Source organism: Nicrophorus vespilloides, unplaced genomic scaffold (genome assembly GCF_001412225.1).
Source record: "Nicrophorus vespilloides isolate i.1.1-1 unplaced genomic scaffold, Nicve_v1.0, whole genome shotgun sequence".
Taxonomy (NCBI): domain Eukaryota; kingdom Metazoa; phylum Arthropoda; class Insecta; order Coleoptera; family Silphidae; genus Nicrophorus; species Nicrophorus vespilloides.
The window spans coordinates 309,546-330,825 of NW_017097600.1; the positions used below are offsets into that span (position 1 = coordinate 309,546).

Below are 21,280 nucleotides of genomic sequence, written 5' to 3' on the forward strand. Positions count from 1 at the left end.
TTCCATATATTACTAATTTGTAATGAGCAAGTACAGATTAGTATTATCACGTATCTGATTAAACGAACGCTATAATTCTGCAATATTATTTGGTATATTAAGGAAACCGTATCTCCAGAAATACTTAAATAAATAAATCCATATCTCTGACTTCCTTGATAACGTAGAATTTTCTGAATTGTAAGCAAAATTCAGTCAATATTCGCTGGTTCAGTTAGCAGTTTTTCGTGAATATGTGTGATAAGTATATAGCCGTTCTCATGTTCTTTCAACTTCTGACATTGCTGTCGATCCTGACAATTCTAATTGTGTTTATGACGAAAAACGTAATTAAAATATTGAAAATGAATGATAAATCTATTAATAAATTATTTTTACACTCTTTTAGAAATACAAAGAGAATAAAGTAACATGCTACGATCAAAAAGAAAGTAAAGTACAGATTTATGATAAGGTGGATACATAAATCAATCAAATGATGGGAAGTTATGAAGAATATAGTATTTTCGAAGAGGTTTCATTTAATATTAACGGGCCACAAGATTTTCACCAATTTATTTCAACAACGAGCAGCAAATGGTATAAAAAATAATTTCCTAAATTAGAAACAAACATAAAGTCATTACTAACAGCAAAAAATACCAATAGAATATGAAATTTTTAAAATTGAATATAGCATAGCTGTTCTAACATTTATATTACTTTCAAATTGTTACTTCTTTTATGTATAATTAATTAAAAGCAATTACACATAAGTTACATATAACTACATATAATTATTTATTTGATTTTCATCCTTCTTGTATTTATTTTACTAATATGCATGTATTATTCATTTATAATTTATTGTTTTATAAATAAACATTGATATAAAAGGTTTACGTTTTATTGTAGGACCATTAAAACCACAAAAGTGTTGATAATACTTGTAATAAAAAAATACTTATTTAATAGTTTTCAGTAATTTCAAGAATTTTACTAAATTTTGCTTAAAATTTGCATTTGGATTTATTTTAAATAATAAAACTGATATGATTATACACCTATACAATTTACGTAAACCATACATTGACTTGTTTTAAATCCGCAACTGAAATGTATAGTTAGCTTATATAATTCGTAAAATCTCAACAGCATCAATTGGATATGTAATCAATATTGTTTCTTTATTTTTTTTATTCTATTTATCATAATAAATAAAATTCACATTTATTATTTATAAACATTTAATTTTTTATCTTCGTTTGGTTATTTAATACATATACAATATTAATTCTTTTAATCAAAATAAAGTGTGTTACTTAGTTTGTCTTGTCAACACTTACAGTAATTAATTCGTTTATTAAATAAAAAATGTGAAATTCGACTTGTATATTTCGTTACAGATTTAAACTTGTATGGCATAAAATATGAATATCTCATTTTTTTTTTATCCTATTTTCCATATAGCACTTTTGCTCAAGCAGTCTATGAACGAAGCGACGGATTCCTTAATACTAATATTCATATAGGCTTACATAATAACTATAAAAGATTTACAATACTATGTTTTTGGTTTTTACATCAAGATTTTGTTGTTGTTGTTGTTGTTTTACACTCTTTCTAAATTTACAGGTCACTATGAAAGAGAGCCACTTTGGTTGGTGCGCTGCAACGCGTTCTGTCGCAAATCCTCCAATTGTATCAGCTATTGATTAAGATTAGTACAGGTTAGATCTTCGATAGACTTCTGACGTAGTAACTGACCTTTTCTATTGGAATACAAGAAAGCTCGCCGCCGCCGCATTGCGGAGGTGGAGGAGGCGGAGCGGTTGGCGTGATCGGCGCTTTATTGGCTTTTTCTGCAGCTTCACGGGCTCGTCTCTCTTTAAGTTTAAGAGAAAAAATCGCCACGGATCTAGCCCTCTTCATTAAACTCTGCTTGACACGTGTTTTCTTCGCAGCCAGTTCTTCGGCAGCTGTTGATGGGAAGATAGGATGAATAGATAAATACATTCGACATACTATATTTTTTAAAACAAACCTCGTGCGGCCTCGTCTGCCGTTTCTTGACTGGAAACACTCTTAGCGCTGTCGCTGAGGGAAGCTTCAGTTGTAACCGTCTTAGTTTTAATAACTATAGGCGCAGAGCTCGCTGCCCCCGATGGTGACCTTGGACGAGGAGGCCAAACTGGACTGCTCTTCAGCAAATCTGAATCCGAGCTTGAAGCATCCTTAAAGTTCATCTATTAGTAAAAGCCTTATAAGATATGATATTCAAATGAAATACAGTGCTTAATTTAGGTGTGATACAATCCGTGCTTCTATGGATGTCATTCTCTTCTTTGAGCTTCTTGGCCCATTCTGCTCCTCCGGTAGGTCCAATGGTTAAATGGTGACTCTCACCCTATAGTAAAGAAATAATTTTGGAAATGAATGTATATAATTAAGATTTAATATTCTTAAAGTATTTGTAATATAATCACCTCGAGAGGCATCCAATCTTTAGACTTTCTTGGTTTAAATGGTGGAATAGCTTGAATGCTGTCAGGTGTAATGGATATAGGTTTGTGGATCACATGCGAAGTCGGAGTCGTCGGCGTCGGAGCTGATGATATACTCGTAGCAGATCCCCGTTTCTTGGCATTCACGTCTTCCTTCCTTTTGTCCTCCTTTGGTTTGGGTTCTTGGGTGACCAGTGAATGGCTCGGGGATACGGAGAACCGACCGATAAGTTTGGACGTAACGTCCTCGGGAGACGGAGTAGCAGTGGACAAGCGGCTTGCCTCTCTTCTGGCCCATTCGATCTTTGCCATTTCCGTAGCCAACCATCCAGGAATATCGGGAATGGCACAAGTAATGATAAACCGAATACACAACATAATGTGCTCCAATGCCACAATCAACAGGATAGTCTGGGTTGCAGTCATATCTGGGAACATGCGATGCACCTGTCCCGAAAGTCCGATCAAAGCGCAATTGACCAAAACGGCTATTATACTCATGTACTCCATGCAGTGCTAAAATGTGTTAGGATTTAATCAACATATATGTCAACGTGTCATTCCATGTAAAAAAAGTAATCATCGGCTCGAACCTGCCAAGTTCCAATATTGGGAACCCTCTGTCCAAACGGCCTTTGGCAAACGTACGCTAACTTGAAGGCATCACTCCTGATCTCTATCATGTTGTTAAACATGGCGCAGATCGCAGCTGGCGGAAAGGCAGAGGAAAACAAAATCACGTAGCCAAGTTGAATAGTCATCTCAAGGTGTTCGGAAAACGTGCCATCATACTATAAAATTAATACTTTCATTAATATAACTTCGACTTCCTTAAAATTCATTAATTTACATGTTTCATTAATTCCAATACTCCACTAAGAAGCTAAAATATTTAACAGCGCATGCAATCAAATGCTGTTAAATCTACTGAGTTTCATTCTAAAACAACTATGTCCATGCATGGAAAATGTAACGAAACAATCCGTCGAAGCAAAGACATACCAATCTGCCCAACTGACCACGACAACGAAAAAATACACAGGAATAAAGAAAGCACATCAAATATTTATTTATTTCTATACATAACGTGTCTCAACCTATGGAATAGATTGTGTTCTTTCTTAAAATAAATTCAAATAAAGATAAATAATTTAACCGTACTTTAAAATATGTAAGTAATTGAATGAATTCTTGAAATATATAAATAAGACGGAAAACGATTATTCCATATATATTTGGACACTCCATATAGATTTGTCATCAGCGTATCATTGTATATTTCTAACTCACTTTGTACAAAGAGCTTTCAAGCTCTGCTTGGCTCATGCTTCTTTTATCCACTGGTGAGTCTTTTGGTTCTTCTGATTCGCTCTTGGCCTGACCCTCTTCTCCTTCGCCAGGTGGTAATCTATTCCCGGTAGGACTCAATGCGCCCCAAAGATCAAAACTGATCTTTGCTAATTTCATGTGCTCCAATATGTACGGAATAGCGGACTCTTTCAAATTTCCGATGACTTGACGTGAAATTAACAGCGCCGCTAATTGCTGAATAATAATAATAATAAATATATAATGAATATTAATGTATATGCATATGTAAATAGTTAGAGGAGAAACTTTACAAAATGTATTACCTCTTTGAGCCTAGCCTGATCCTGGAGATAAAACGCAATGTAGAATAGAGACAGGAAAGAATTGATAAATTGAAACTGAAAAACACAAAGTAGGATATTGTCACTTGCACGTGTTATTCACAGTTTAATGTATTTGCATGCATATAACCATCTCTATCAGTGCTTCCCAACCAAATCATTAATTGAAGAAATAAAATAAATCTGATACAATTGAAGGCATATACACCTTTAAATTAGTTTGATGCAATGGTTGGAAAGCTCTGATCTAAACAATGACAATTATTTACATTCATTTTATTTTAGATACGTGTTCAAAGATAAAACTGAGAAAGAGTAAAGAATTAAATACGACAACAGACACAAAAATGTAAATAAAAACAGAAAAAAAATTAAATACAAACCAAAGCCACTTTGCCGATGAGGTGGTTTTCATACTTGGTTTCAAGCCTGTAGTTTTCTGATTTGGGTTTTATGGCAGCGTGAGGAAAACACGCCACAAATTAATCGAGACTACTTAAAAACTGTACACTAGTTAGGTAGGGTATAACTGTTTTGTGTTACAAGACAATTAAAAAGAAACCAATAGAAAACAAAATACAATTATTAATGTTAAAGAGAATAGATAAAGAGGTAAAAAAAGATAAGAAGTCCAGCTTGCTTCATTTAAGTTATTGTATTTTAAATGAGAAAAGAAAGCATTGAAAGAGAAATCAAATCGTGTTTGTATTAGCAAGCTATGGACAGAAGTTGAAGACAGGTGAAGGTCGTCGGACAAGTTAGGATTACCTTTGTCGTTAAGCCATAGAGCGATCTTGAAATAGGCTTCGTCCATAAGAGTGATCACTACGGCCAGCATTATCTTGGGCAGGTATCCCAACCAATCGGGGTACCCTCTCGATTGCACAAAGTTATCCCACCAATCCTATTATATTTCAAACATAGTAGTAAATATACATCAAATTAGATGTATGTGTGTGCAATGTGTATTCATCAAAATAATTTACCTGGACATGAAGCGAGGCTATCATGACGACAAAGACGGCCGAAAGACAGACAGCAATGATAGGCACTGTCACGCAATACCTGTAAACATGCCTTTTCCAAGCTGGTTGCCATGGTTCTAAGCGTCCAGTAACTGGACTCTCCTGCAATGGACCCTGAAAACAGATCACATGACGTGAGACCTGCATAAGGTCAGCACATCAAGCCATTCGCGGTAAGCACGTTATGGAAAAAGGAAAACATTGCAACGCAAGCCACATCTACAGCTAATTCAGTAATCTTACTCGAAAGAGAGACCTAGGTTCAGCAAGTAGGTCATCCCTCTGGTCTAGAGTGCCCCACCGAAATGCTAATTCCGCGGAATATCTCTTGAAAGCCTGCAGGTAAGTTGTAACCCAAACGATGTTGAACACAGAGAACAGCACGTATCCAAGGTCCTCAAGAGTTTGGTGTTTACCATTGCAGCACAGCTTGAAATAAAACAATTTATAATTTGAAGATCATCGTTAGTAGAAAGATGTTATTTTGCATAATAATATTTATATTAAGTAAACATTTATTAGAAACTCGAGGAAAATAATTGCAATTTAATGAATCCAATAAATAAAATGCATGCAATCATATAACACTCACAGAAGAAGGGATTAGTGGTGTGATGTCATTGTTGTTATACTGTTAATACAATAGAAAATTCATTTATATTCCTATCTATCTAAAATTTCTAAGATCAAATGTTCTTACCCAGAAGATAAAACCAACAACGGCTGGTATACTGAGCGCTGTTGTGTAATGACCCAACCATGCAAAGTACATTGCGATTTTTACTCCAAAATATTCTGCAATTTCATCTGAAAATACAATTAAACAAATATATACTCGTTTAGTATTAAATATTTTTCTTGTTAAATATTTTTCTTAACAATTAATTTATTATTGACTTATTTTTCTCACCCAATGGTTGTTTAGCGAAGACATCCCGAACCCACGTGTTTTGAAGTTTGTCAAGGGACGATGGTTCATGCAGAGGAAATACTTGAGAAATTATACCCGCAGAAAGGCATTTGGGTACTAAAAATAGTTTTGTTAAATCATTGATAATATATGTAACATTTAATATAGTCAATAAAATGTAAGTACCAATCGGTTGGCCTTCAGGGAGGTTCAATCCGGATAGTGCGTTGGAATCGGAAGTTTTGGCCCTGATACTCTCGAGAAGTCTTAGAACCAACCATTGTCGCTCTTGGCTGGTGAAGAAGCTCTGCTCGTTATCGGAACCCTCAAAATACTGCACGTCGTGCGCGATAAACTCTTTCAATCCACCACCTTTGGAAGCCTTCAGTGATTTCGGCAAGTGGTATTCTTCTGCGGCCCTTAGCAAACTTAGAGCAATATGCAATCAGTGTTTTGTTTGATCATGTATCTAGAGACTAATGAAAATTACATTGCAATTGGAGCTGTTAAGTAGAAGGCGCTGCTTTGGGTAGATGCGTGATGTCTAACGTGGACCGTCAATCCGGGCGACTGCCGTAACCTGGACAGCAGCCACAGAAGAACAGAGTCCTGGGTATTAGGTGGGAAGACGACGACTACGTCGCAATTTGGCGTTGAGACCCGTTTCAACCAAAGTCGTTTGGGTGCTAAGACGTGACCAACACAAGGAATCCTTCGTTTAATCAATTCGGAAGCTACACAAATAAAGCAGAAAGAAAAAAAAATAGTAAAATCAGAAAGTTACCGGCGCATCCACTCAATATTTGCAAAGTGAAAAAAAGCTCTTGCCGTATTATCGATTTTGAGCTACTAATATTCCCCGAAGGACTAAAAAGTTCCCTTATTAATTAGCGAACGCACGCTGCTCGCGTTTTTGCTGGTATTATTGATGAAGCGCTTCTAACCACGCAACCTGATTTATAATTAAACTATTACTGTTGTCTGTTGTTTTTTTTTTGTTATTGTTTGCGTTGTTTCTTTACCTTGTTCAATTGTATCCTGGGCGCACTCGACCAGTTTCCTTCTGCGAACAAGCGACGGTGCAGTCGCGTTATTGTCGGTGTTTTCCAGCGGTTGCTTTTGCGGCGGACTCGCCATTTCACCCTCGCCTGACATTAGAGCTCTCTCTGACTGAAAGAGGAAAAACTCTGCTGGCTGCTGGACACGCAACACAAACACACTCGTGCACCCTCCGTCTCAACCTCCCCCAGACACAATCAATGAATGCTAATGCTAATATTAGAATTTCGACGATCACTACACCCCTTATGTTAGAGCTAGGTACGCCTACTGCCGTTGAGCCGCCTCCATTTTCCAAAGCCCATTAGAGATTGCCGTCTCCAAGGTTTCACAAAATAAAACATTAAGAAGACGCGCATCAATATCAAGAGAGGAGCAGAATTTTAAAATACTATCCAAAATCATGTATAAATTATCATCTAAACACGACTCATCCATCCATATCGATACAAAATATAATTATAATTTATAATTAGTATATTATTTTTATTTTTATTCGATTTTAAGAATTCATTCTATTTTATATCAATTATGTTTTAAATGTTTTTTTTTAAGAAATTTAAAAATAGAAATGGTTTAAATTAATTATTTAACAGGTTGCCTATCTTCATTTATAGCAATACTATAATATTCCATTAAAAAAGAACTGACCGTAAATGATAATAAATACTTTCTTATTATATTTTGATGTGGATAAAATATGACTCAGAATTTAATTATGCATGGAAAAAATAGTATTCTTTACTAAAAAATAATTCCAGTAAATATCTCCTAACTTTATGTTACAATATTATTAAAAAATAACCAATACAAACATGATACATTGATAATTCGTATAGAAATTTCCACCTAAACAAATTATAATTAACAAGCTTATGCAACCCAATCACCAATTTATTGGTTGAAGCCATTTAATATCGTAAAGAAGTCGTACTGAGTCGTACAATCACAAACAGACTTATCGTATATGATTTAACGATAGAAAATTGTTATTAAATCAAGTGGTTATAGTATGTAAGTAACGCACCATGTCGAACATAATAACAATAACGAATGATAATGAAACATATAAGATTATAACAAAGTTTGCTGAGGATGATTCTTTTGAGGTTACTGTTTTAAATGAAAGAAACTCTTATTTCAGTAAGGTAATGAGACTTTTTTTTATTTCAATTCATATTTAATAATGTTTTAAATAATATAAGGTATTAAAAGCAGATATTGAAAAATTCTCTACAAAGTTTGAAATTAACTTTGAAGACTACTTTGATTCCCTGAGAATGTATTTTTCAATTGTTCATCCTCACATTGCAATTAATATTGTGAACAATGAGCTGGTTGTTTATAAGAATATGAAGGTGAAGTATTTCTACACTCCTGTGCAGAAGGTAATTTCATTTTTAATACATTTTCATATATATTAAATGTAAACTGTTTTACAGACTGATTATGATTTGACCATTGAAAACATCATAGAAACATTAGCACTGGAAGGCTTAGAATTGGAAAATTCTTGCGCAAATTTAGAGAAAGCAATCAACCAAAACCAAACTGGTAATATGGTAATATTATGAGCAATAAATACTAAAATTAAAGCTATTATTGCAGATGCGGAATATTATGATGCAAAACTTCAAGATTTAGTTAACGATTTTGAGACATATAAAGTAGACTACAACTCAAGTTTTTGTAAGGTACTAAATTCGAAAAAACGTCGAATTCAATTCTTAATGGATACATTAGAAGGGAAAGATACTGACAACAAGGAGGCAAATCCTGAAAGAATTGATAACATGCTTTCAGATTCAGATGATGAACATGAGAATAAAGTTGTGAAATCTGGTATCAATCAGTTAGGGAATGGAGAATCTAACAATTCCATTCATATTGATAATGGAACAGATTCAAATAAAATGGATGTAGAGGATGATGAATTAACTGATGAAGAACATTCTGTCATTTCAGAATGCAAAAAATATGAAATGTAATTTGTAGATGGTGAGATTCTAAATGATTCTCCACAAAATTAAGCTATTATCTAAAATTAAGATCAAGTGTAACATTTTACTAATTATTATTGGGGCTGTAAAAGTTTTATAAAAGAATATCGCAATCAAACATTTAACAAATGGATATGCAACCAATTTTTATTTTGTGTATATAAATTGCCTTGATGTTTTATATTAATCAAAACAAGCAGACAGAAATGGCGAAAATTATTACATTAACACAAGACAACAAATCTTATAAAATTGTGACAACGTTTTTGGATGGAACAATTGAAATTACAATTTTACAACAGGGCCTAGCATATACTGCAAAGGTAGGAAAAACATAGTTTCATAAATGTTATTAATTGAACATTTTAGGTATCCGAGGAGCATATAAATCATTGGGCAACATCAATGGGTTTTAGTGATGAGGAATATTTCATATCTCTGAAGAAATATTTTACCAATACAAATTCAGATGTTTCAATAAATATAACTGAGAGTGAATTCAATATCTACAAATCAAAATACGATAAATACTTCAGTGTCCCATTAATTGAGGTACCATAAATAATGTAATTAATATATTCTGTATTTTAATTAATAATCTTATAGACTGATTATAAATCAACTATTGACAAATTGATTGATTCTATATCAATGAAAAATATTGAACTAAAAACATTATATGAGGGTTTGATAAATAAACAAAATGATTCAAGTGCAGGTATTTATCACTTTTAAACTGTTTACTGTTCAACAACAAATAAACACATTTTTAGCCACAGCCCAGAAAGCAAAAGCTCTTATGGATTTTGCGCAAAAAAGTAGAGATTATAAAGAAAACACAAACTCGACTTTCTTAAAATTGCTTAACTCGAAGAAACAACGAATTCAATTTTTAATGGATATTATAAATGGGGATAATATCAAAATTAACACGAAGAGAGCTAAAATGCTCAGGACTTCAGAGAAGATCGCATCTGCTGATAACGTTTGCATTAATGACGATAATGATGACAGCGAGAAGATCGCTGAGGAAACGCAAGATCAAGACATGAATAACGATGATGATGTATTCGCCCTTCTTGATGAAAATGAATGCGAGATGCAATCAGTACCATTTAGAAAACCTCAAGCTGTAGCCAGTTCTTCTATTATTGTCACTGAAACAACGGACAGAGTGGTAGAACCAAATGATGAAAATATTATGGACACAGCATCAGAGAGCACACAGGATTTGATATGCTCTACTCAAGATTTATTGCAAAGAATTAACTAATGTAAATATTATAAATATATTTATAGGTTGAATACTATTAAAAAATCCTATTTATTCCTCACAATTATGACAAGTATTTGGCCGACCACAACATTTTTAAATATATTCATAAATATTAGTTAAGTATGATTGTTGGGTAGACTATATACTGTGATTGTCGATAATAAATATTTTAATTAAATAAAATTGTTTTAATTAGGTTTCATATATCAATCGTGTATTTAATGAGAGTTATCATGAGGTGGTTGTTGTGGTGTGAAAAAATATGAATCCTGGGAATCGAAAATTTGAATTTAGCGCTCTCCTCGCGAGTGGTTTGAAGTGGGGCCGAATGGCTGCGCGTTTGCCACATTGGCAACGTTACGTCAATGTTAAAAGTTACGAGCCGTGTCTTGTCGCAGCCATTGTCCTAAATTTGCTTATTTGTGCGGTGAAAAGATCCCGTTTTTCTCCTTTTTTTTGAGTTTCGGAAACGGAAGTGCGAACCGTACCGGTGCCAGCGGGAACGCAAAGTAAATCAACCAGAATATCGTAAAGGAAACAGAAAGCAAATAACCAAACATGAATCCAGAATAGTGAGTATTATTGATTCCAGAGACCACTTTGACACAATGGTAGGACGACAGATGCGAAAAAACTGAGTGGAAAATTACACGAAATCATCTCTCACATCTTTGCAACAACAATAATCCTCGAAAAGAACAAAACATATACGTGTACTCTATATCCTGAAAACCACCCACTTTTATCGAACACTACATGTTAATATTATGTTTCTGGGTGTCAACGTCATGAGTCAACTTGTTTCCATTCCAAATTAATCATACATTTATTTGCAATGTGTACAATACGCGATATCTTAATTCTGGATACATGTTTTTTTTCTTCGATCGTTTTCTTGCGTTTCGTTATGCTGATTCATCTTACAAAATTGCTTCGAGATTCATGATTATAAGCACAAAGCCAGCCATCTATTGAACATAAACAAAAATGTCAATTGTTTACAAGTTATTGGCAAACGAAGTTTACTCTTTATGCTTCAATGCACAAATCCAAATAACACTTAATCTAAAGATCACAGTTCTTTGTAAGTGTACACACCATTTAATTAGTGATGTGTACAAATTTAGTTTCCTTATTGATAATTTAAGTTTATACTATAAACATGAAACAACAGATTTTATATGTTTATGATGATGATAATCTTGATATTAGGAATATTGAGGAAAACTGCTAAAATGGCTGTCAAATCAATCAAAATGTCAATGACAGCTGTCCTTATAAAGCAACAAATATTTCATGTGTATTTTTCAAGAAACAGAAATTTATATTGTGATACATACTTCTTCATTAATTAAGTAAATGCAAGATACAGATATTTATTGCTGAGAAAATATAATGAATGTATTAAAAAAATTGATTCATCAAAATAATCAAAAGCAACATAATAATACATACTTTTGGCATTCATTTATTTATACTTAATGAATTTGAAATCTTAGCAATTTGACATATACTTGAACTCTAAAACTAGATATTGTTGCATTTATTATTTGTATGGAGAAGCAGACTGTATAAGAAACTAGTATAAAAGAATATCCATTCAATTTGAGAACATCCTGTTATCTTCAATAAGCCCATATGAAACAAAGCCGCACCCTCGTGTATCGTATATCATGAGAATAAAGCACTGTTGATTGTTCTTTTAAAAAATAAGTTACAAACGTTAATATTTGTACATTTGAATTATTTGTAGATATATCGTATTATTGTTTGATAAGAAACATCCTTTAAGTCTTTGAAGGGCCAAAAAATCCTAAATTTCTAGTCCTAAGTGGTTACACAAAAAAAAATGTATTTATAACAGTGCCTAAAAAAATCAATGCAATCTTTTAAAGAATTTGCTAATTAGATAGTGGTAATTCATCTTGGAAATTTTCTAGAAATTAAGATACAATTAAAAATTGTATCACCATGCACGTACTACCACAGTTAACAGTTTTGGTTGTATACATTCTATTCAATTCTTGCAAGCAATTATTATACCGATTTTTTCCTTTTATTTTCAGTGATTATTTATTTAAACTGTTGCTGATTGGAGATTCCGGTGTAGGAAAATCGTGTCTACTGCTCAGATTTGCTGTAAGTAAATACTAAGTTTACATGTATCTGGACTTTTGTTTATATTAATATGTAATAAAATAAAGACAGTTTAAATGTAAGCAATCATATTTTGTTATTGTTCAAACAGTGTCTGAACATTTTGTTTGTAGATTTAATTATCTCTTATTTACATAATAACGTATCGCAAAATTGATTCAAATAAACTAAATTTCATTATTAAAATGTTCATTATTCTAATGTAAAAAATGTTTTTTTTTTTAAATAGTATCTAACTTTTACATTTACATATGATCGAATTGACCTGTTAAGTTCAGTTTAATAGCTTTAGTATATCACGGTTAGTAGTAAACTTAAAATAGAGTCAAATTGCACTTGACCCATTTTAATTTGATTAAACTAAATATAAACTTGCACTAAATTTATAGTGTTATTATATACTTATTCATTTAACGCCCTTTTTCATAGTTGGAAATTGATTAATTCAATAATATATCTGGAAGAAATGTTCATGTATTTTGAAATATATTAATATTCCTGTTTGTTATTATTTGTAGGATGACACCTATACAGAAAGTTATATCAGTACCATTGGAGTGGATTTTGTACGTATTACATATAACAATTTATGATCGAAAAATTATTTTAATTTACTCTGTATTACAGAAAATCAGAACGATTGATTTAGATGGTAAAACAATTAAATTGCAAATTGTAAGTATAAAAAAGTACATAGGTGGGCGTTTTCGGAAGTCGCAATGTGATGATCATTTTTGTAGTGGGACACCGCAGGGCAGGAAAGGTTTAGGACCATCACGTCGAGCTACTACCGCGGCGCACACGGCATCATTGTAGTGTACGATTGCACGGACCAGGATTCCTTCAACAACGTGAAACAGTGGCTGGAGGAAATCGACCGTTATGCTTGTGATAATGTCAACAAACTGCTCGTCGGCAACAAGAGCGACCTCACGACCAAGAAAGTAGTCGACTACGCAACGGCCAAGGTACAAAACCAATGAACTACTAACATCCTTATTGGTATTATATATGGTTGTTGCACTTCTTCAGGAATACGCCGATCAGCTGGCCATACCATTCTTGGAGACTTCGGCGAAGAACGCATCGAACGTAGAGCAGGCCTTTATGACCATGGCGGCGGAGATCAAGAACCGCGTGGGGCCACCGTCATCCGCCGCAGATCAGGCTAGCAAGGTCAAGATCGATCAGGGTCGTCCCATCGAGTCCACCAAGTCCGGCTGCTGCTGAAGAAAAACCACCGTCTCCGCCACCGCCCACTCTCCTCCCCCTCTTTTGAACCAAGTTACATTTTCTCAAAAAAGGTACTGCACGGATTTAAAAATAATTGCACCCAAAAAAACTTGCGAAACAACCAAGAGAATTACAATAATTAACATCCCGAGGAGTGTCTTAAGTTTCTTTATTTTATGTGTCTGTGTCGTAATTAGTTGTTGCTAAAACTAAACTTAAAGAAGAAAATGAACAAAGTTTAACTAATAAAATCGTATTTCTAAACCAAAACCTTGAAACTGAATCAATGCAACGCTGGGCTCTCAGTAACATTGAGATAACGCTATTAAGTAGAACTGTGAAAACATCACCAAAATTAAAGCATAAATTAAATTCGCGCATTCATTTATTTGTATGACTATTTCCTTTTACATAGAGCTCAGTGTGCTTTGATTTATTTTTATATTAGTACTGTCGCAACACATGATGTGAAGACCCTTACCATTTCATTTTATCATTTCCAAAGCCTGACTGATGAATTTAACGTATATACTAACTATAGCACCAATATTTTTGTTTCATTTGTTGAAAATAAATGAAGATCAATCGAAACAGCATACAAGCTATAACAATTATTCATCTCTTAAAATAGGTTTTACAATTAATTGCGAGCAAATATATTAATTGTGATATGTATACTTTTTGTTGTTGTAGGTGTATGGTGCAGCTCATGGCATGGACATTATTTTATACCTACATCTAGGACGGCTACCATAATTATATATCTAATAATAATATAAATATATATATAGTAATCTTGTCTTACTATATATGCATATATATATATATAGAAAACATATATACGTTTTGAAAATCATCGATAATTCGTTGCATTCGAAGTTTCCTTCACATTGCTCCAATTTTTATTTTGCAAATATTCTTTTGGGCTTCTACTCTACTCCCATTTTACTTTCCACGGATAGATTGGATGAAGGATTTTTAAAAGGAAATAGCAACAATTTACATTATAATACGTAGCCTAATTATTAAACAATATATTTCTTTACTGATTTCTCTTAATTAATATATTCTCTTTTAATTTGTTCGTTTCTCAATAGCCAATACTAATAATAAAAAAAAAATATTTATTTTAAATTAATATGTATAAATGGAAGAAATTATGTGTTGTTTTTTTTTAGTTTATCGTTATTGTCACGTCGTTTTTTTCAAAGAACACGAAATTTGAGAACTATATAAGAAGGTGTAAGTATAAAGAGCTAGAACGTTGCTTTAGTTAAAACGAAATAGATAATATCGAATCGTTCGTTTTTTTTTTCTTATTTCAAAATTTAAATATGATTAGTTTGTTTTATGTTACCGTTTTCCTTTTTTAGTTGGTGAAGCGAAATTCGTCGATTGATAAAATTGTAACAAGCTTTCGTTGTGTAAAATAAGACAAGAATATTTTGTGGTATTATGTGATTCATTCTAATTAAATTGATAACCTTTTTGTTTATATGGTAGAGTAATGTAGCAGATAATTATATAGAATAGGGTTGGGATTTACACAACATTGTAATATTGAATCAATTGGAAGTACTTTTTTTTTTGTGTTTTACTACCAAATAAATTTCAATGATGAGTTTCAAGAATCATCTTGTTTAACTGAACAAATTGTGCGGTAATCAATCAAACATTTATTTTTAATTCTTTTATTATTCCCATCTCAAATTTCTCTGAAATTAACATTAAATAATTCATATTACTTTTTAAATTAAAATTAAGGTAAATAAGTTTATTGTGTAGTGTATTCTCTTTTGTTTTTAGTACATATATTTGTATGAGTAATAAAATGTATTATTATTAAAATAATATCGAATTACAAAATAACCAATAACAATTTCATTACAACAAAAATATTTTTAAAAAAGAACGTATTCAAAATACTTATCGTTACATAAAATAATTGCTAATATTTGTAAATTTGTTAAATTTTCTTATGGAATGATTTCCAGAGGATAACATTTTTTAACACCGAAAAGGTGGGAGAAATACGGTCTTAGAGGCTACTTCCCTGGAATTTTTTTGAATTCTTGTATTGACGTTTTTCTAACCTCAAACCTATAGGTTTACTAAAAATAAGTTTGTTTACATTTTATAATAATTTTTTTAAAAAAATTGACTACAATGTCTGATGCTTGGGAGCAAATCCAGGCGATTAAAAACAAGAGGCTGAGTTTACGTGAAAAATTGGAAAAACGAAAAAAGGAGCGACAGGATATTCTGGGGTCAAATTTGGGTGCTAGTTCATCTTCTCCCATACAAAGTTCTATAGATACAGGTAGCCAAATTGCAGTAAAAGAAGAGTGCAAACAGGATGAATTAAATGATGAGGATCTTATAAGAGTAGACCCTGAGCTAGAAAGAGGCCTCTTGAAGAAATTGAATGAAGTCACTTTACAAATACCGATTTCATCAGATGTTTTACTTGGGATGTTGCTCCAAGATGACTCAAATATTTCACATAAATCAATTTGCAATTTACTGCAAAAGTTTACAACACAAAAGTTGATTAGTGTTAAAGAGACAGTTAAAGATGGTAAGAATATTTTAGATGTTATATTTGTAGAACATACAAAGCTTAATGCGATGGTGGAAGATAATGAGTTGTTAGAAGTAAAGGATGAAACATTAAAGAGGAAACGAGATGAAAGTCCTGAAAAGAAGGTTGTAGAGGAAGAGGATAAACGTAAAAAAGATAAGAAGGATCCAAAAGCAACAGATATATTGGTATGTAAATTTGTATGATGAACTGGTTATATTATATTGATTGAAATTATTTGTAGTCACTTTTATCTATGCCTTCCACAAAAGAAAAGGAGAGCAAAAAATTGGGAGAGGAAATATTGGATCTTTTAAGTAAACCAACAGCAAAAGAGCGGTCTTTAGCAGAGAGATTCAGATCGCAGGGTGGAGCACAAGTCATGGAATTTTGTCCACATGGAACGAAGGCTGAGTGCCAAAGGAACGCCGGAACAGCGCACTGCAAAAAGTTACATTTCAAGAAGATAATACAAAAGCATACGGACGAGGCGCTGGGCGATTGTTCATTCTTAAATACGTGCTTCCATATGGATACTTGTAAATATGTCCATTACGAGGTTGATAGGTCAGGACAGGCGAAGGATACGGTACAAATGTCACAGAACAGACCAGTGCCTTGTTTAGATAGTACCACGCTATATCCACCTCAGTGGGTGCAGTGTGACTTAAGATATTTGGATATGACAGCATTAGGAAAGTTTGCTGTGATAATGGCAGATCCTCCTTGGGATATACATATGGAACTTCCATACGGTACAATGTCGGACGATGAAATGAGGCAACTGGGCATCCCGCAACTCCAAGACGAAGGTCTGATCTTCCTCTGGGTCACCGGTAGGGCTATGGAACTTGGGAGGGAGTGCCTAAAACTGTGGGGCTACGAGAGAGTAGATGAAATTATTTGGGTGAAAACGAACCAGCTGCAGCGAATCATTCGAACAGGAAGAACGGGACACTGGTTAAATCATGGCAAGGAGCACTGTTTGGTTGGCATGAAGGGCAACCCGCAGAACTTGAACAGAGGCTTAGATTCGGATGTGATAGTGGCTGAGGTGCGGGCAACAAGTCACAAACCAGATGAGATCTACGGAATGATCGAGCGTCTCTCTCCTGGCACTCGGAAAATTGAACTCTTTGGGAGGCCCCATAATATCCAGCCTAACTGGATAACACTCGGCAACCAGGTCGATGGTATTCGATTGGTCGATCCAGAATTGATTGAGAGCTTTAAGAAGAGGTACCCGGATGGCAACTGCATGGCTCCTCCACCGGACACTTCACATTAAGTTAAGCAGTAGTTATAAAATGTGTACCATCCTATCTATAATCGTTTTTTCGTTATTGATTTTCGATTTTGCAAATTATAAAAAAAAATGCATGTTTTAAGTTTTCTTATTCAAGTTATGACATGAGCTTTATAGCTCGAAAATAAATGATGTTGAACCTATTGTAGTAGATAAAATATATTAATTTAAATGAAATCTTCCCAAAACATATTTAATTGATTCGTTTTTCGTGTATTTGTAAAAAATTCGATATTATTTGTTTGGATATTTAATATATATGTACAAATAAATTTGTTAAAGTTTGAAAGATTAGGCAAAAGTATACGTTTGAAGAGTGAAGAATAATTTAAATTAAACATAATTTATTGCACACAAGTTTATTGACCACAGTCTTTTCGCCCAACTTGAATTAATTGATAATAAATGTAATAAATTATTTTTGAGATATTAGGATGGTACCATACAGCTCTACCTAATCTAAACATATATAACTCAAATACTGCACAACGAATTGTGTAAATTTGCTTTTTATAAATTAAAACGACCGCCAAAAACATTTACATTTTCTGAACTATTAATAAAATTCAGAAAAATAATGTATACAAGATTAAAAAAAACAAATCAAGCAACAAAAATATTGGTATGTTACAATAAAAAATACCTCTAAAAATTATACATAAAAATGTACACGTGTTTTTATCATTTATAAAATCAGAAATTAATATAATTAAGAAATCTATATAATACATTGTAGTAAAAAATGTTGACAAGAATAGTTTTCGAAGAAGTGTGTTTTTTTTTTAGTAAAGCCATGTTCGATCAAGTGCGCAAATTTAGTTGGCATGTTTTATTTGTATAGAACGCAAAAACTTTGGATAGGCCAAGGCTATATACTATAAACCACATACAAAGAACCTTTGAAACAATGTTTCAATGTAATTGTTTATTATTGAAAATTCGCAGTTACTTTACCGAACGCGTTGTTGTATTTTAAGAATGCAATTTCCTTGATGTCATCAAAATAACTATTTGTACATAAGTTGTTTATTAGCCAAATAGGTTTATGGTATAATTAGAATACACTTATGCAACTTTCTTAAGTTGACTGATTTTTTAGTTGCGAATTATTTTTTGTTTCAAGGTCTCTGTTTAAATTTTACTTCTTTTATGATCAGAGAAAAAAAATAAATAAACAGTTCTCTGTTGACACTGACAATGCTGTGATAAGAATAAGTCTGTAGTTTTTGTTTAGTTGTTGTCTGATCCGTTTCTCAATAAATGGTAAGAATATTGTAAAAGCTGTGTAATTGTAATAAATAATATTTCTTGCCTTATTTTGGACCAGTTTAATGTTTTGTTGTTTATTTTTATTCTTTTTTTGTTTTTCAAGTTTTTTTTTTTGTATGTGTGTATATGGAAGGGGGCTTTATTTTGATTCGTGTTTGAAGTCGGACCGGATTTGATTCATACGTAACGCTGTAAAAAGGCTCAGAATCGCGTGGGCCCATGCCCAGCTGTGGAAATCAGCTGTTAGTAATGACAATTGACAAATATAAGATGGCGTCCGTCTGAATTTAGACAAAGAGGTGCCCGTCGTTTAAACGTATATTTGACTTCTATCATTGTTGATTTGTGCTAACCCTGAGCTTATCTGACCCATACCGATCTGGCTGCAAGATGCTGGACCTGGAGATCGTCCCCGAGCGTTCGTTAGGCTGTGAACAATGGGAGTTAGTCTTAGGTAGGCCCACAGGATATTTATTAGCTTTTGTAATAAGGCGCAATATTTGTTGTTGTCTTTCCTTTTTTTTTTGCATCCGATTGTTTATTCTTTTTATATCCTTGCGCACACTTTTTATTTTGACTTTCGATCTTTTGGAGATCGACCTTGAGGAATTTTGTATCTGTTTGTAAGAAGGGATGTTGTGAATTGCAGTTGATGTACTATTTCGATTATTATTTTTTATTTCGCAGGGATGCATTTCTCGCAGGCCGTCGCTATAATTCAGTCGCAGGTCGGCAACATCAAAGGCGTCCAAGTGCTTTATAACGATGCAGTGAGTCACGATCGCAATATTAATTGACGGTAAATGAATGCAACTTTTATTTCCAGAACCCGCTAGAAGTAGACCTAATAATCAACTTGTCGCAAGATGGGATTAGACTATTTTTTGACCCAGTTGTGCAGAGGCTGAAGATCATAGAGATATGTAATATGAAAATGGTCAAGTTAAAATATTGGTGTGTAAATTATATTTATCTATTTTATATAATCTATGCTCTTTTTTATATTTTTCTATTACAGTGGATTGGCATTCAATTCTCCTGAAGTTCTGCCTTCAATTGAACAGATAGAACACTCTTTTGGGGCTACACATCCAGGAGTGTATGATTCTGAAAAACAATTGTTTGTGCTAAATTTCCGTGGCCTTTCTTTCTATTTTCCTGTGGAATCTAGATTCCAAACTGGTAGCACCCACAATCTGGGTAAACATTTGCCTGGAATAGCTTTAACTTATTTAACTAATTTAATTTTTCGGATTCTAGGTTCTTTACATTTTCCACCTGGTTCATCGCCGTTAGTATCTCGAATGGCGATTTACAGTGGAGCAAGTGTGGAGATGGCAAGTGCACCCGAACTTCCGCTCTCGTGTTTCCACGGTCAGATGTATTTGAAAAAGGCGGAGGTGATTCGTGGAGACAGTTATACTAAAGGCATTAAGTTGAGCCTGCTGGTCGGCGCCAACACCCGAAGGATAGACTCTTCGAAGATGCAGATTGAACGCGAAGTTATGCTTGGGAATTCCGCACAAGACGTAGCCTCTAATCTGGGCGCGCCTTGTAAGGTGTTCTACAAGAGTGAGGATAAAATGCGGATCCACAGTCCGAACGCCCATAGGAGGGTGGCCGCCTGTCGCAGCGACTACTTCTTCAATTACTTCACACTCGGATTAGTACGTTTCTAAATCACAATAGACTTATTTATAATATTATTAAAACCTTAAATGTGGTGTTACTTTCTTCAGGACATTCTTTTTGATGCACGTACCCACTTGGTGAAGAAGGTGGTGATGCACACCAATTACCCAGGTCATTATAATTTTAATATGTACCAAAGATGCGAGTTCAGCGTACTGCTGGAAACCATGGACGTAACAGCCTACTGTCGATGGGACGATCTATGCAAAAAGTTGACACCCAGTGAACGACCGGTCGTGCTCAACAGGGCCAGTTCAACAAACACTACCAATCCGTTTGGTAGTACCTTCTGCTATGGTTACCAAGACATCATATTCGAAGTGAGTATTAATCGTAACCCTTCCTGACTTCACAATATTAACAATTAATTTCTAAGGTGATGCCGAACAACTATATAGCATCGTTAAGTATTTATGGAGACGGAAAGCCGTGCGAGGGCGAGAACGACCTTGCGTGACAGAGGCTGTCTGCCACTTACCTTATCCTTGCTAACAGGTACTGGCAACCATAAACATAAAATGTCTGCATGAAAAAAAAAGAAATATTTTACAAAAAAAAAGGGAGAAAAAGCTTACGGTAAATAAAAAGAAGTTTAATAATTACATACTAAACAAACAAAAAAAAGAAACAAAAATGA

General features: G+C 33.5%; 5 protein-coding genes across 12 annotated transcripts; 4 read left to right on the top strand and 1 right to left on the bottom strand.

Annotated features, from left to right (window-relative positions):
- Window positions 1–1,421: 1,421 nt before the first annotated feature.
- LOC108560526 (anoctamin-8) lies at window positions 1,422–7,450 on the bottom strand. Of its 7 annotated transcripts, none has more exons than XM_017918102.1 (19): window positions 7,093–7,450; window positions 6,561–6,804; window positions 6,257–6,498; window positions 6,071–6,187; window positions 5,861–5,967; window positions 5,753–5,791; window positions 5,404–5,589; window positions 5,122–5,274; window positions 4,904–5,039; window positions 4,519–4,574; window positions 4,118–4,192; window positions 3,774–4,028; window positions 3,486–3,497; window positions 3,077–3,274; window positions 2,466–2,999; window positions 2,270–2,386; window positions 2,024–2,213; window positions 1,747–1,958; window positions 1,422–1,687 (listed from the first exon to the last, which is right to left on the bottom strand). In XM_017918102.1, exons 1-19 carry the CDS (start codon window positions 7,223–7,225, stop codon window positions 1,619–1,621), a joined length of 3,075 nt encoding a protein of 1,024 aa, XP_017773591.1. In that variant the 5' UTR covers window positions 7,226–7,450; the 3' UTR covers window positions 1,422–1,618. The 7 variants fall into 7 exon arrangements, with proteins under 7 accessions (XP_017773591.1, XP_017773589.1, XP_017773595.1 ...); XM_017918100.1 differs by having other exon boundaries at window positions 5,122–5,301; XM_017918106.1 differs by lacking the exon at window positions 5,753–5,791.
- Window positions 7,451–8,078: 628 nt separating this feature from the next.
- Window positions 8,079–10,511, top strand: LOC108560528. 2 transcript variants are annotated; one of them, XM_017918109.1, is made up of 7 exons: window positions 8,079–8,277; window positions 8,335–8,517; window positions 8,572–8,683; window positions 8,738–9,452; window positions 9,499–9,681; window positions 9,736–9,847; window positions 9,903–10,511. In XM_017918109.1, exons 4-7 carry the CDS (start codon window positions 9,303–9,305, stop codon window positions 10,400–10,402), a joined length of 945 nt encoding a protein of 314 aa, XP_017773598.1. In that variant the 5' UTR covers window positions 8,079–8,277; window positions 8,335–8,517; window positions 8,572–8,683; window positions 8,738–9,302; the 3' UTR covers window positions 10,403–10,511. The 2 variants fall into 2 exon arrangements, with proteins under 2 accessions (XP_017773598.1, XP_017773599.1); XM_017918110.1 differs by lacking the exons at window positions 9,499–9,681; window positions 9,736–9,847; window positions 9,903–10,511 and having other exon boundaries at window positions 8,080–8,277; window positions 8,738–9,332.
- Window positions 10,512–10,754: 243 nt separating this feature from the next.
- LOC108560529 (ras-related protein Rab-1A) lies at window positions 10,755–14,858 on the top strand. The gene is made up of 7 exons (XM_017918111.1): window positions 10,755–10,977; window positions 12,472–12,544; window positions 13,081–13,128; window positions 13,190–13,237; window positions 13,303–13,530; window positions 13,595–13,866; window positions 14,489–14,858. Exons 1-6 carry the CDS (start codon window positions 10,964–10,966, stop codon window positions 13,790–13,792), a joined length of 609 nt encoding a protein of 202 aa, XP_017773600.1. The 5' UTR covers window positions 10,755–10,963; the 3' UTR covers window positions 13,793–13,866; window positions 14,489–14,858.
- A 1,021-nt stretch (window positions 14,859–15,879) lies between these two features.
- LOC108560527 (N6-adenosine-methyltransferase subunit METTL3) lies at window positions 15,880–17,825 on the top strand. The gene is made up of 2 exons (XM_017918108.1): window positions 15,880–16,564; window positions 16,621–17,825. The coding sequence occupies exons 1-2, from the start codon at window positions 15,962–15,964 to the stop codon at window positions 17,662–17,664; spliced, it is 1,647 nt and encodes a 548-aa protein (XP_017773597.1). The 5' UTR covers window positions 15,880–15,961; the 3' UTR covers window positions 17,665–17,825.
- Window positions 17,826–19,171: 1,346 nt separating this feature from the next.
- Window positions 19,172–21,170, top strand: LOC108560541 (UPF0183 protein CG7083). The gene is made up of 7 exons (XM_017918131.1): window positions 19,172–19,405; window positions 19,639–19,721; window positions 19,778–19,905; window positions 19,970–20,151; window positions 20,212–20,618; window positions 20,691–20,963; window positions 21,020–21,170. The coding sequence occupies exons 1-7, from the start codon at window positions 19,342–19,344 to the stop codon at window positions 21,098–21,100; spliced, it is 1,218 nt and encodes a 405-aa protein (XP_017773620.1). The 5' UTR covers window positions 19,172–19,341; the 3' UTR covers window positions 21,101–21,170.
- Window positions 21,171–21,280: the final 110 nt, after the last annotated feature.